This window comes from Aphis gossypii, chromosome 1 (genome assembly GCF_020184175.1).
Source record: "Aphis gossypii isolate Hap1 chromosome 1, ASM2018417v2, whole genome shotgun sequence".
Taxonomy (NCBI): domain Eukaryota; kingdom Metazoa; phylum Arthropoda; class Insecta; order Hemiptera; family Aphididae; genus Aphis; species Aphis gossypii.
This window is the reverse complement of record NC_065530.1, coordinates 6,840,908-6,857,911: the sequence shown is the minus strand read 5'-3', so window position 1 is coordinate 6,857,911 and position 17,004 is coordinate 6,840,908. Positions and strand designations below refer to the sequence as shown.

The 17,004-nt window shown below is 27.5% G+C and overlaps 2 protein-coding genes across 5 annotated transcripts in view; one reads left to right on the top strand and one right to left on the bottom strand.

Annotated features, from left to right (window-relative positions):
* Positions 1-16,713, bottom strand: part of LOC126549211 (uncharacterized) — a 53,734-nt gene extending 37,021 nt beyond the window's left edge. Inside the window, exon 1 of the mRNA XM_050197774.1 lies at positions 16,620-16,713. Coding sequence (XP_050053731.1) covers positions 16,620-16,713 — 94 coding nt within the window. The remainder of the gene's footprint in view (positions 1-16,619) is intronic.
* Positions 1-17,004, top strand: part of LOC114128730 (leucine-rich repeat-containing protein 24-like) — a 153,988-nt gene that overhangs the window by 6,546 nt on the left and 130,438 nt on the right. The window lies entirely within an intron of this gene.

Below are 17,004 nucleotides of genomic sequence, written 5' to 3'. Positions count from 1 at the left end.
TATACTATATCTAAAATAAGTTTTACCAATTATTATTATTATTATTATTATTTTTTGAAGTGTTTTTTATAACTACGAATACTTTTTTAATGTTTTTAATGAATTTCCCTTATTGTATTGATACTTCTAGTAATTTTGAAAATGAATTTTAATATTATTTGATTTTTGAGTCAATAGTATATTTTTACATTCATTATCGTCAATTTAAAATGTTATATCACTAGAAATTTGTAATCCTAAGTGACGATTTAAAGATAAGGACATAGTACTTTTGTCAGATCACTTTAGTATTAATCAATTAATGTTGGTTAAATTGGGTAGGTTATAGAGTGGAAAATGTAATTAATTATTTAAACTAGCTCAAATACCAACCATATACATACTATAATGATACAATGTGTTAACACTTAAGTCTTAACGTTCTGGTTTCTATGGTTTTGTAATGGAAGCATATATTATGTTGTGTTGTTTTCTGATTTATGTTGAATAAATCACGAGAGATGGGTAATCAACAGTTCAGTTGTGTCCTTGTCATCGTCTGGGTTCTATTGTTGGTAAATAAATGAAGAACAAAGATGAGACTTAGTGAGAAAGACAAAGAAAGCAAAATAAATGTTTAAAGATCGATGTGCATCATCGATTACAAAAAAGAAAACTTAAAAATGGGTTTTCAACGTACATAGATGTGGGTTTTTAAATAGGTAGTGATTTTGAAACTATCCAAATTATCCAACTAATGCTAAATCTACTAACTCGCAGAAAGGAGTAAAAGTTTTGATTGAAATTGCGTAGTTTTATAATAAGGTTTATGTTAGGCACTTCTTCATATAACCTCAACTATAGTTAACGGGTGTAAATTTCTTAGATCTTCGTACATTTTAGTATTATATAACTATTAAGCTTCTAATTCATAAAAAAGTAATTAAAATGCTTATTAATCAACATAATTTAAAAAAAACCTGCGTCATAAGCTATTTAATATGATACGTTATCATCGTTTTGATGAGGAATAATAAGAATAAACAATAAGAAAGGGCTGAGAATAATTTTATGATTGAGCGCTGAATACTACGAGTATTCCAAATAAATAGCAAGATAATTTACAATCCATAAAATTCGAGGATAGCAGAGTAAATGATAATGTAGACTTATTGTGTTTGGATAAACTGGTGTTCAGTCGTGGAAAATTTCGCGTGAATTTATTCAGATGTTCTAAAAAAAAAAAATTAATACTTAACAAAAATATGTCATAAATTGTCTGAGCAATTTTATGTGGTTAATGGTGGGTATGAAGTAAGTGACTATAAATATTGTTTTCAAAAATCGATACTGATCCAATTTTAATTTAACCAAATATAATTATGGTTTTGTTAAAAACAGATGGTTGATCATATTTTTCGCCGTTTTGCGTTTTTATCAAAGAATATAAAGAATATCCCGAAGTGTCATCTGTGTTCAATTTATAATCTATTCATTGCTACCTACAAACTTTTTGAGCTTTTGTACTACATTATAAAGTGTAACACAGCAGCGTATTTGTAGAAACAAGAACTTCACTTTATAACAAAGAGAAAACAAATGTTTTAAAGATATTTGTTAGTTATAGTTTGGCCATATATTTTTTTCTTCATAAAATAATTAATACAGTTTTATAAGTTAATAAATGTTAGAAATATGAGTATAAACTATAGTAAAAATTAATTAATATAATTTAAAGTATGAATTTAACGTCATTGTATTGTCGAAGTAGGTACTATTAAATTATATTCTATTTAAAATGTTTTTCCTTTCATTTAAATATTGACATTTGAATGCCTTTAAAATTATACTTTTTGATTTTATTTTATTTTTATTAATTTACTATTTTATTCAATTGTTAATTTTAAAATAAATAAATTTGAGTAGAAAGTTGTAGGTACACTACTACACCTTATTAAAAAAATAAAATAATCACTACATTGTTTGTGTTATATTAAATAATTATTATGTTATTTTAGTTTTCATTTAACTAAATAAGATATAATATGGACAATTATCAAGGTTACTATAACTTATATAGAAAAGACAAGTGTTTCCATTTAATTATTTATATTTTAGTTGGAAAGTTTGGATCAGAAGTTTTGAGTACAGTAATTCATCAAATGCGGTTTTGGCACTGGAAACACAATAATATTAATAATAACCGTAACATATAACTTTTAAAACGAATGACATAAATAATTTCAGACTTACATTTATATTATATACGATGAAGACCAAAGTTTTTGATAAGGAATTTCAGTCATTACTTATAAATTGTTTTTAAAACGTGTTAGGTTTTTAAACTAAGTAATAAGTATACCTGGAACATCCTTACATCCGTAATTTATTTTATTTTCATTGTCTCGTAATAGTTAGTATCACATACTCCAAATTAACACTTGATACTCACACAACTTTAATATTATGTTATAATAGAATGTATATTATCTTTATATTAAAACAATACTCAGAAATATTTGTCATTCTAGTGCACAGTTTTTTAATAAGAATTTTAATATTTTAATATTATCGCTGTATTATCGCCGATTTGTCGTTTCTAATGATTTATTAACAGTAAATTATAATATATTTTCAGCTACATAATTTTATCGTTCTAAAAATACTTATGAAAAATAACCTACGGATAATATTAATTTTGGATTAATCAAAATACTTTCAAAAACATCCCACAACTAATGATTGAAAATATGTTTGATATTATAAAAATGTAAGTTTTTTATTTTAAACTATCCAAATAAATGTAGAAGTAACCATAATATTTAAACAAGTACAGTTTAAACCAAACTCTTCTGGAAACAGTTTTTTAACTTGAGGTAATTTATACTTTCTTTAAAATTTAATATCATACCCTGGTCTAAGGTAACCGAAACGAGACCAGTTTCCATTATATTATGTTGTTTATATCATCCAACTTTTTTTTTAATTTACATACTTATGTATACATAGTTTTGCGATTTGTAGTTGATTCATTTTTCATAATAATATATATTACGTGTATTTATTTTGTTATTGTAATTACTATAAAGGCTTTTATTAAAAACTTGAACCATTTTCAAGTTTAATGTATTTAAGCAACCTACTTAACTCTGAGTACTTTATGAGTAAAATAATAATGATAAACGTAGTTTTTAGGTTATATACCTTTATATTATTTATAACGAAATATTTTATTTTTTTATTTTTAATTTGTATGTTAAACAGAAACTGAGACAAATGGAAAAATATCTTATATATTTAATATTTATACATTAAGATAAAAATAATTTTTAAAATAATTATAATTATCATACGAAATATATTGTGTTCAGTTAGGGTACTCTATTACTATAGGAACCTATACCTGCTTAGGTACTGTATTACTCTAACTGAATATTTATTTTGCATAATAATTCCGTTGAGACGTTTATTGATCCATGCAAACCAAAAATTAATTTTATTCTCGTTGAGAATACATATGCAAAACCATATCGCATTTATATTTTTGGCTATAATCAAACATAAAGCAAATTTATTAACATTGATATTAAAATTATCAAGAGCGACATTTTATGGAAAATTTAATTGTAACCAATTTAGTATATACATTAAATATCCCATAGGGATTGGATATTATGAGAAATAATTTATTAATGTTACATAAACTGATATATATTATAAACACGTTGGTAGCCATTGCATTTAAGCTATAACTACAGGTACCTATCTAGCTATTCCTATAGAAATAATTAATTAAATTCTATCAATTTATTTTATGGGTTAGATTCCTACCAAAACGATAAATATATATTATTTTATTCAGCAATAATACCTAAGTGTTTTATTTTATGATATTTTTCTATGAAGGAATTATAGGGCAGACGGAGTACGCAAAAATTGCATGTAGCATATTAAAGATCGGGATACGATACTAGATGACAATTTGAAAATAATTATAGTTTTCAATTTTTCTCAATGTTTTTCTAAACGTTCAAAAAATCTATATTATATAATAATAAAAAGTTGTTAATAATATGCAGACAAGATATTTTTCAATAGGTATACTCGAATTCTGCTCAGAATTTCTTTTTGAATCATCGATTTAAAATGTATAACTAATGCACTAAGACTTACATCGACGCTACCACTTACCTATATGACTGCATAAATGTGAGCGAACAGATTTGAATACTCAATACGGTAACACTTTATAACCTGATAAGTCTCCATATCCCATATGATTTAATTTAATTTTTTTCCAATATTAACTAATTTTATCATGTATTTAAGTGTATGGCATTAATATAATATTATATATTTACGCACAATATTTTAAAACTATTGACTTACGAGATTGAGAAGGTTATTAGTAATAAACTTATTACTTTTTAATACTTATTTGAAATTGAAATAAGTACTTACTTTTAAAACCGATTTCACATTGTGTACATTTAAACTGTTCGGATTGTAATAATGGATAAGCCTTTTATTTAAGGAATGTAAATACACATTTTACTTACATTACACTTGTATTATATTATATACAATATCTAATAACGTTTATTGGCTACAAAATAATATTCCTTTATTATAGGAACAGGCCTTATAATGTTACCCCGAGGGAGGTTTAACCGATATAGGTAATATTATAATACGCCTACCTGAAACATTACACTGAATAAGGGATATTTTGGGTATTTCCACTTAAATTTTAAATGTTTAATATTTTCTGTCAAAATATTGTTACAACTTGTAAGTATAAAGGTTACTCTACTTAAGGCCATTTTAAATTACGCATCTAAGTATTAATATGTATTTTAATATAATTTTTATAACAATATAGATCTTTATAGTGTTTTTAAAATACTTTTTTAAGGTGCATAAATAGGTATTGTCAAGTCTTAATTATTATCAACGCTGTAATTAATAGAGTGTATAGAGTGTAAAATGTATAATTTAAACATAATACATACTAAACACACTAAATAATATATTGTAATAATATTTAATGATATATTTATAACACTTTACTAAAAAATGTATTATTACGAAAGCAAAGAGATAATTATTTTGTAAATATGGCCCTGGTTTAAAAATTATAATTATTACATTTTCCAATAAATTCTAGTACAAAAACATAATAATATTCATATATAATACTTATTTAAATATTAGTTTTATATTTTTAGTTTACAAAATTACTTGGAATTGAATTTATGTTATGATGTTTTAGTTTGAAACATAAAATGCAGTACGTTTTACGTTTTTAAACAGTATGCAGTTAGATAAAACTAAATTTAATATTCTTAATATTCTAATAATTTTATTAGAAAATCTAATTTAAACTAGAGAACAGTAAAATTCCAATCGAGACAGAACGCAAAGTACCGACCTTAAATATTTAACTGAATGACAATACAATAATTGTATACCATTTAAAATGTTGACGTTACAATTAATATTATAGTATTAGAGTGTGATAATGTTTAAAAAAAAAAACCTTATAGTATATTTTGAAATAATTATAAACTATATCAACTAAATATTAGAATAAACGGTAATAAGTCTTTTAAATAAATGAAAGTGGTTTGAATATATTACACAAAAAATAAATAAAGCGTAAACCAAATCTCTCAGGGAAAACTTTATGATATAACAACTAACGAGTTAAGTAAGTTTAATTTTATTGGCTAAAAATAAAAAAACACTTTATAGCTAAAACGTAAAAAATCGTCTGCTTGAATCGCTCTATTTCCCAGTTTTATGTACCGGTAATCGATTTGTGTTTAATAGGATTTGTTTTTTCATCCCTTGAACCGTGATCCGTTACAGTGGCAGTGTGTTTACATTGTGCGGTATCGAAACGTCAAGTGAAAATTTAGTATAAAGTCACAAAAAAACTGTGTGTCCGTGTGTCAACCGACTACTTTTGGATATAATTCGACTGTGACATACTATAGGTATCTAATATTTTCGTATTTACAATACTTTACAATGTTATTATTGCTATTAGAAAGACACGTTTTTGATCTATATAAATTTTAATTCACATCATACTTCAGCTGTCGTGTTCAATCACTCGTTCTCGAGCTTAGACGAAACTCTCAAAGTCTCAAATGTCATCACGTTATATTTCTGATGGTTAACGATTCAGGTACTAATCTTGGTTTTTTATTTATTTATATCATTTATTATTTTTTTATTATAACGATTGTAGTGGCTTAAATATACTTACCTGGTTTTACAAATACGAATTTACTTCCCTATTCAACAACGGCGCCAATTAAATACGATTATATATCCGGTAAATATTTATTAAATTATTACGGATTTGATAAACAGTATTATTATTATTTCGATTTGTATATTTAATTCTATAGGTACTTATCATGAGCAAAATATATTAAATACTAAAAACTTGATTGTGCTTACTCGATTTCATCGCAACCAATACAGCAATATCATATTTCGGAGTTTAGACTGATTGCGTGCATTACGGAATAATATATAATACAATAAATATATTTTTTTTTTTTTTTACTACCAACGCATTTTCTGTGGAAACATTGTTTTAAATTCGTCGTTGTCTGTAATGTGGGGTGGACAACTACCGATCGAGTGACTATTGAAATTATTCGAACCCGTCAATGGAATGTGGAATTTACTGCGATCGTTTTCAATATCAGTTATATCGTTAAGTGTCGTACGAAATATAATAGTGTTTAACGGGTGGTTTCGACGGAAAAAATTTAATTAAAACCGTATGGGCACTGCATTAATCTTCCCCGAAGATCGAACTACATTATAAGACGTTGATACTATCTACACGGCGTATAAAAATAACATGTCGTGCGATATTTATGTGACGTTATGTATGCGTGGATTTACGTGTAGGTATTCACACGACAGTATGTTATAAATCATATACGTATCGGCGATGAGGTTTTGAACGGGAATTAATTTTTAGTTTTTATATAACCCACCAGCCTTGGTGCGGTATGTCCGCGCTTTATAGTGTAAAAACGTATAGTCGATAAAAATTTCGCGATGTAATATTTCTATATACATATTAAAAGTTACAAAACTTTTAAAACAATATAACTTTTTCAAAACGTTTTAATTAAGTACGCCCACTTGAAATATTTATTTTTTACAATAAGACGTGAAGTGCCGCACGACGGGTGTTTGTGGTTTGTTGTGGATGGGTGACAAAGCTTCCCGTCGAAGCCCGAAGGCGCTTTGACTTAGGTCGTCCGAACAATTAAATACGTGTTTTTACGAGGAGCAAATGAGGCCAAATAATGACTACCAATAGGTAAAGCTTCGGGCATGGTGTTATTTTGTAGTGTGCGTGGAAAACAAATAACATACAATAATTATAATATTAGTATAATCGTACCAGACAGCCGTGGATAGTGTTCGATGATTTCAGACTTTGAGGACGAACAGCGATGGCCTTTCGACATCGTCCTGATGCATTTCAAAACTATACGAGCAGTTTTATTTCAACGAATATATAACATAACACATATTATTATGATAGTTGTACACTTACATGCCGAGTGTCGGACGTGACCTAAGATTATGAAAACACATCGTGTCAGTCTCACGATATAGACTTGAACTGAATATATATTTATTTTGCGCAAAATTATATATTGGGTGAGCCATGGTGTGCGGCGGTCGATAGGTCGTGATCACGCGATTTATTTCTATCAGTTCTCGTGACAATCTTAAAAGGAGTATAAAAAAAGTCGAAAACAAAAACTAAAATTTTACGAAAACCGCCCTAAAACTGTACACACATGCGTTTAATTTAATGCATCGTGTAGTTTTATTAAGCAAGTTGACGATCACGTAGTCGTGTCACCCTCGTCTACGAGACATTGCACATAAACGGCGCACCAGGTCACGTTTAACGGAGAGGAGCGAGTTTTTCGTCTCCATGCACGTATAAGACCGCGTCGCTACCGGTAGAACATTCATATACATATCTTTAAGTAGATATATTTAGATAACCGTATGGTTACTATATATTTTATTTTTTTTCCACATGGTCGACGACAAGGGAGACCGCCAGCGCCATTCGACTATATCTAACCTAACTTAACTTAACATCCACGGTAAGGACCCTTCGTAAACCTGGAGACGTGTATTGTCCTGTAATGTCTGCGTGTTAATAAAACATTAAGAGGATTCTATGTCCGCATGCATTGTCTATTATCTCAACACGCGTAACATACCGAGCAGGTATGCGTACCCCATTATTACTATACTGTGTATTCGTAGCTAATATTAGAGAAAATTTACATAATATTATTATTGAATATTTTGTAAAAGGTAATAAAAGTTAACTCAAGAGTTTATTTTTATATTTTTAGTTAATTATTATTTAAAAATAAAACTTAAATATTAGCTAAAAACATCGTTTAATCGTTACTAAAAGAAATTAAACATTTATTTCAAACGTATACAGTTTATTTTTTTAATTAGGTGCATTTTTGGGGAAAAAAAACTTTACTCAGGCCCAGTTTACATATTCTTCTCTAAAAATTTAACAATAAAAAAAAATTTTCTAATTTAACTTTAAATAAACCGTAGTAAGGATCCGGAATTTAGATTTGCTATGCTACCCGTTTGTAAGATAGATACAACGCAAATCTTTATAAGATACCGTTACCATTAACGATGTTGATAACGTATAAGAAGAAATCGAACAGAAAAATATTCCGATAAATTTCAATGTAAAATTATTATTATTATTATTATTAAGCTCGTAGTGGTATACATTTTATTATTATATCGTTAGCTGTATTGTTTGTTACATCGTGTGTACATCACTGTTGGATTTGTTATTATACTCCGTACACTATAATTGGTATAAAATGTAACAAAAGTAAAAAAAACGCGGTCCAATAAGGGGCTACAGCTTCTCCTACATCCAACGTGAAATGCAAAAAAAAACGATAAATTATTTCTTTCCTCGTTTTTTACTTGATTTAGTACCGATCGTTTTGAGCGCTCTTCACACAAAAACGTTAGAATAAATAATTTGTAATTCATCAAAAGTCTTCGTTTTATATAATTTTCAGTAAATAATTCTTAATTTGTCGGAAAAATAAAAACGGTTATTTTTGAAGAAAAAACATATACCTATAGGCTATAACATATTATATAGTAAATTTAGTAAAACATAATATTTTAAACAAAAACATGATAGGTATATTTAATGATGATAATACTATAAATAACCATGATGTATTTTATTTGCGGAATAACCTTACACTGGTATTAAATTTTAATAAATTAAATATTTATTTTGTTGTCTGATGCATTGTATTTACAATATAATGTATGTTTAATAAATGTAATATATTATATACCTATAAATTACATTGAATTTCAACTAATATCCTCCACACTGCTAATTGTTATGATTGTACAAATTTAATATGAGGCTATGATGTTATTCCGATATGACGATTTTTTGTTGGAGGGGGAGAGGGAGAAGAGCTAATAAATTTGTTATTTTACAATATAAAAACCAACATTGAGGTATTAGGTTTTGGATCGAAGGCAGAACAAAGTCGCTCGTCATCAAACCCAAAAGCTCAATCTATACAGGCCGATTATTCATTGATTTAAAATTACGCGAAAAAAATTACTGACTTACGATCATGATAGGTTCAGTTCCTTATTTTCGATCAACTCTCGTAAATTATGCTTCAACGAGTTGTTGTATCGCATGAGTTATCTCTTCAAGATAATTTTTGTGATAGAAATATGGAATAAAGTTTTTTCATATCTATTGAAAACTGTAAATATCAGTGAGATGTCCTCTAAGTTTTTACCGGTATCTGCGACAATGTCCGATACATGTCAACTGTCAAGTTCATATTCTCTGTGTACACGATGTAACAAGAAAACTTCATAGCTATAGGACTGATGAATAAAAATATTCAAAATCTACTTACCCTCCTGCTATCAATATATGGTTATCGCATTTCTATACTAACTGTTTGCTAAAAGATTTGTTATACTCGTCAAATACAATGCGATGTATTAAGATAAATTTTATCTAGTTTGAAACAATCATTTATGAAAAAAAGTTAACGTCTTTAGAATTAATTATTATTAAAACGAATCAATATAGTTATTGTTATTAATGTGTATAAAAAATAATTTTGATAAAAACAAAAGTTATAGTATATTTAATAAATATTTTATTTTTATTTTTATATTTATAGTTATTTACCCACATAGTTTATCAACTTTGTCTACTACACCCCATAGGTCCGATTTCTTTATTCTTTAATCGTCGTGTCACTACGTGATAATAATCATCACGTCCTATTGTACGATAATTTCCGAGTGCATTGACGGGAATGAAAAAGCGGATTGTCTGGCCCAAAACACTGAACGTATTAATTTCCTTTTAGAGTCCGTATATTCGATAAAATCCCCTTGTCTGACTTTATCCCGTACATTCACAAGACCTGGAAAATCCTTAAGTCTTAACGCGCGTGTATGGCACACTCGTTTGTTTCGCCTGGTTAGTATAAACTAATTGCTCCCGTTGTTTCCTAGGTTCCTCGGTTTCTTAACTCCAATCTCTCTCCTCAGTACTTTATTATATGTTTTCCCAGGCTTTTTAGATTGGATTACATCTGTTTACCTGCTGACACCTTTTATTTAGTACTTAATAACTCATCCTTTTCACAACTTTTGTCGTCAAACCATGGGTATTTGTGATTTCCGATACACTATTCCATTATTTATACAAAAGCTAAATGTTCTCTTTTTCATCATAAAATAAATGTAAACTTAAATTGATTTAAATCAGGAATGGTATAATCGTTAATTTACTTTTCTCTCTTATTATTATAGAAAAAATTATTTTTTATGATCAGCGGTATGTATGATTATTTGAATTAGATTACAATATATACACGATATAGATTAAAGTTTAATTTATTTCTTTTGTGCAATATATGATAAAGAATTCAGGTACTGGCGTACTGGTTAATTAGAGAAATTTCTAATGCGAATTAATTAAAACGAGTTAAAAAAAATAGATACTGTAGGTACAGCCTACAAGACTACAAAATATCAGTTATATTAGCTAAAAATATTATAAAAACATAAATTACCTACTAAGGTAACTTCTAGTTGGCAGTAGTAATATAAATACAAATTCACAACATACTGTACTACGCAGTCTATTTGTGTTGCTCTTGTGAATGATTCATTTTGTATTTACTACTTTATTATAATATGTAAGTCATATCAAGTATATTAGTTGGTATTTTATAAATCGATAAATTTCAAATATTGTATAAATTACTAAATTAATGAAAATTAGCATACCGGATGTATATTCTGATGAGTGATGACGTACTTTAAGTGAAGTAAAGTTATATAGAATGAAAAAATATATTTAGAATCAATAAAATGAAAAAAAAAGCAATTATTGTATATTAAACGAACATTTAGATTCTAAGCGAAGAATAAATGTATTGATATTACAATGATATATTTTTTTTACTGTTATCGCCTTTTATAGCAGTTAAAATGTTTTAATCTAAAAATTAAATAGCGATTCATGGAAGCAAATTGTACATTGTCTCTAATTAGTAATTAAGATACTATAGAATCTATATAATTTAAGAAATTTAAATAATCGATAAAAAACAATGAAAATAATTAAGGAAAAACAGGAATATTTTCATAAAATAGTTTTTGGCACAATTAAACTTTAATTGTGTTATTTTTTTGTAATTTAAAATTAATATCCTTAGAAGCAACTTGAAATTTTCATTCGAAATTTATAATAAATATATTTTTTAATATTTTGGACTTTTTGTGCTAATAAAAAATGTTTGGTATTTATGAATGTTTTTAGTCTTATTTAGTTCATTATATACAAGATAAAATATTTATTCATCAATCAAGTAGCTTGAAATGCAATACAAAATTTCACACAAATTATTCTTACGATATTTTAAAAATATCAAAAATTTAGTGACACATTTTTGATTAAACTGGATATTTAAATGAAAAATAACAATTTTAATTATAATTTGTTACAGTTTAAAATATAATTATCACAGTGACTTCAAGCAATTTTCTTTAACAATCAATTATTTTCTATGCTCATGGAATTATAAAAATAGTGTAATCAATTGGGTAATGTTCTGCTGTACAGTAGAATAGATATCGAGTGGACCTCAGACATAAAGTAGGTCATCATAATGAATGTGTTAAATTTGAAAATTATTAGCTACTTATCTAAAATGTTTTATAGACTTTTAAGCACAAAACAATTTCTAACTATTCATGATTTTAACGAATTTTGTCAATATTTGAATTTCAAAAGCTAATACAAAAAAATTGTGACTGTGTATTCTTATAATTTTGAATCTTTTGACATTTTTTAACTAAAATAAAACGAATATTTTAAATACCTATAAATTCAACAATAGCCTTAAAATAAGCGAAATATTTTGAAATTTAAATGATATTAATAAAATGCCAATCTAAATAACTGATAAAAGTTTCAATTATCTACAACTTTTACTTTTTGAATACCTAATAACAAATATTTAAAATCATTTTAGAATAAATTGTTATCGTTACGTGATTTATTCAAAATTCAAAATTCCAACACCCATAATATTTTTTCCTATAATGACACTTCGAGTTTTCTTTATAGATAATTGAAGGAAATCTTATGGAAAATTAAGTGTTGAATTTTTTAACCCCTTAGATATAAATACGAAAATTTTATGAATTTTCTACTACAAAATTACTTGAAATTTTCACGATTTTAACAAACATAAACGTTTAAAAAAATTTGTGATAAACGATACTAAATAAAACAATATCTAAAAAACGTACTGAAAAAATATTTTATGAAAAAGAGATATGCATTTCTAATCTAACTCTCCAGCGCCACATGCCCCTCCTACTGTAATTGGCTTAAGAGGGTTTAGCTTTCGGAGAGCTTATTTATTCAACACATCTTTCGACTTAGCCGATTCAAGCTACAAGTGAATGTCAAATTTTATAGGTATTATTTAAATATCATTTTGTTTGTTGTCTTGGTAACGAATTAAAATATAAACAATGCACCAAAGATATATTCAATTTCCCACCGGAAACCACAGTGAAGTTTTAAATTGAAGCATTACTTCGACATGTTGTCGTGTATACAGACACAAAATCAAAAAAAAAAAAAAAACACTCATCATAGTAAAATCAATAAATTCATTACTTCGTTCAGAATCTAAAATATTTAGATTTTTATACCTCACGACTGTATATAATAAGATATAATTATATATTACAATTTTGGTATGATATGTTAAAAATGCCCTTAGACATCTAAAAAAGTAACTGCACATCTCTGCTCTAAATCAATTTTCCTTCAATCATTTATCATTAAAATTTAACATATCCATTAGAGTGTCCTACTCAAGGTGCACTCAAAACCTACTATAAAACAGAATGACCAACTTGAACTTTTTGTGTTGTCCGATATTTTAAACTCACTAGAAATTACGTTATATATTCGTATATCGTCTTGTATAATATATATATATATATATATATATACAGTAAACTAAGTACGAGTCGCTGGACCGGATCGACTTTTCGTTTTGTTTACACGTGGGCTTGGATTACTCGGTTAGTTTAGGCCTTGTTTGAGCACACGTAAATGTATTATATAATATATATATATATATATATATATATATAATGATTGAATATGTACACAGTACACACACACGTGTGCGCGTGCGTTAAAGTTTACAAGATTTTTTGAACGCTATCAAAATAGAATACAAAGTTATACAATGTACGAGGACATATTTAGGTAGGTGTTCTATATGTTCTAAGTGTTCTAACGCATGCAGAATTCTGCCAACTTGTAGTTTCTATTCTCATATTTGATCCTACAGTTACAAAAATTATCTAATAACTCGCCTAAAAAACGTATATTCATAACTCAGTGAAATCGTTTACACAATTAAATCCGTCTGGAAGAAAAATTAATTCGTAATAATGTATTTATATTCATCACAATTAATTGTTTGTAACATATTAATATATTATGCATAATAATAGTATTACACGCATTATTCGAAATCACGACACACATTGTACCTACATTGATTATATAGATACATATTACACACTATGCATTTTAATTGATCAAAGTTAATGCAACTCTACCATCTCATAAAAAGTAACAAATATCGATGGTTCATATTTACATAGGTTTAGCTGGAAACTTTAAGGATACGAAACATGTTGTTTTTCTCAACCAATTTACTACTTACCACTTTGCCTATAAGTAGAGTAATTCACGTATATAACTCGCCGTTTTAATATAAAACTTTTTCGTATTGTATCGTTTCGTATATGAACGCGAAGATTGTCGCTCTAGTTTATCATTTTCGTCGTTATGTTTACTCTTTGATGACGACAACTACGACGATGATGGATGAGTCGGTAACCCGCAGTCACCGATTACTAAAAACGATTTTTTTTCGTCCTTTTTGTAACATATTGTTGTACTCAACACGTCGCAGACAATACGAAATTAATTTATATCGTCGTCCCTTGAAATCACTATTCGCCATTACACTGCACCACCTACGTACGAAAAATGTACATATATGTACTATATGCTAATTAGGTAGTTCCTAATTGTAATAGTTTGATCCTTTGTTTAAATGGGAAAATTTATCGATGGTTTTAAGCAATTGAAAAACTGGAACAGAAAAAATATAAAAATTAAATCGATTTTAAACAATACAAAATAAAAATTTACACGATTATATAATACAGGTCACGGCATTGTTTTAGATTTCCCAAAATTAAAATTTCACCGTGCTGGGAATTCTTAGAAAATTGAAGTCCATGAAACTTTTAGATTAAAATATATTGAATAAAAATTTTTGGATATAATACATCTATATTATATGAATGTATAATATTGTATTATAAGTGGTTAGTACGCCTTTGTTTATTTTTTATTTATATCAATAAATATGTATACTCGTACATACACTGAAAATTATATAATTTGTATAATTGATTTATGTATTCTTTTGAAGCATAATAATTGGTCAAATTGCATGTTTTTTTGCAAAAATAAAATAACATTTTGTTAGTGTCAAGTATTGTAAATAAAATATATAAATATCTAAGTAATGTAGTTAAAAAATAAACTTATAAACAAAAAATATTGTTCAATACTTGATCCGTATATATTAAAACGCCGATAAAAATATTTCACTTTAATATTTTATTAACTATACTAAAATAATTATAATTCTATAAAAAACACATAGTAAAAAAGCGGGCAAGTGAGTACCGCTCTGCTGTACATTAGGTGCCGTATGGATCATTATTATATATTATAGGAGTGTTAAATTTGAATCCAATGATAGTTATCATTGTATACGAAAAACGATTCTGAACGAAGATGATTTGTCAGCCTAGGATATAATTTCCAGTGGTTGGTGAAAAAGGTGGTTTATGTTTATGGCCTGAATACACCAAAATTTAAGTTCTTTTATAATTATTGTAAGCTAAACTTATGAAAAATCTTGTATTAAATGTTCTACTCTTAGCTACCTATACAAACATTTTTATGAATTACACCTACAAAATAATTTGCAAATATTCATGCTTTTGACGAATTTTCGTCAAAATTTGAACTTCAAATGCTAATAAAAAAAAATTGTGACTATGTATTCTTATAATATTTTAATCACTATAAGAATAACATATGAGGAACTTTGTATAAAATTTTCAAGTATTTTGATAGGGCCAAAAAAATTTTATCGACCCTTCAAAAAAAATTTTTCAGAAAAATTGAAAATTTCAGTTGTCTATAAATAGCTCAAAAAAACTCAAAATATTTTGAAAATTAAATCAAGTAAATAAAATGCCAATCTAAATAACTGGTAAAATTTTCAAGTATCTACGACTTATACTTTTTGAATTATAACAAATATCAAAAATCGTTTCATTCACAGTAGACTTAAGTAATTTATAGAGAAAAAAATGTAATTAATTTTTAACAATATAACAGTGAGGTCAGTTATTTTTCAATTAACATACCAACATTTATAGTAACTAATTTCCAAAAAAATGCTTTTTTCAATATTTTTTTTATAGATGCACACTACAAATTTTTCTCAGATTGACAAACTGACAAATAATGTGGGTTTTAAATATGAATTATATAATTATGAGTCTTAGAATATTAATAAACGATTAAAATATGAAAAACAAAGTTTATTTTGTGTACACAAACATTTTTATTAATATATTATTTTATGGTATAACAAAGGAAATTTTTATTTTTTAATAAATGAATGAAAATACTTAAAAACTAATATTATGAAAAAGTATGGACTGGCAGGAACGGATGGCGGCCGGCCGCCCGTGCTCGGCCGACGGGATTCCTAGGCGAAAACTCGGGGTGAACCACCGCACTGGTTCGTGTGTCCGATATGTCGTTTTCGCCTAAGTGCCCCGCAGGTCGAGTTCGAACTGCCGGCCGCCGATGCCGCACACCGATTAGCCCGGAAACGCTGCGGCCGGTTGCAAGAACGTCTCGCAACCGGTCGCAGCGTAGACCGCGCCGCACGGTGTAACGGACATCCGTTCTACCGCCATACTTAGCTGAATTTGTTTAAAATCTAATTTGACCGGTAATAGTCTCGATGAATAAGAGTTAAGTTTTCCTTAAACTGACAATCTCTCATTAAATGCTTCGATTTCGTGAGTGAATTCATCTTTATAATCTTCCTCGCCTGATGACGCCGCACTGCACCCACAACAGCAGATGGTCTTGAAGACCCTGCGGAGACCTCTCCGCAGGGCCGACAAGAATCGACTCTTTTTCTTTTCCAACGGAACCGTCTTGTCCTTGTCAATTATAGATGTTTGTTTGTCACTTTTTTTCTC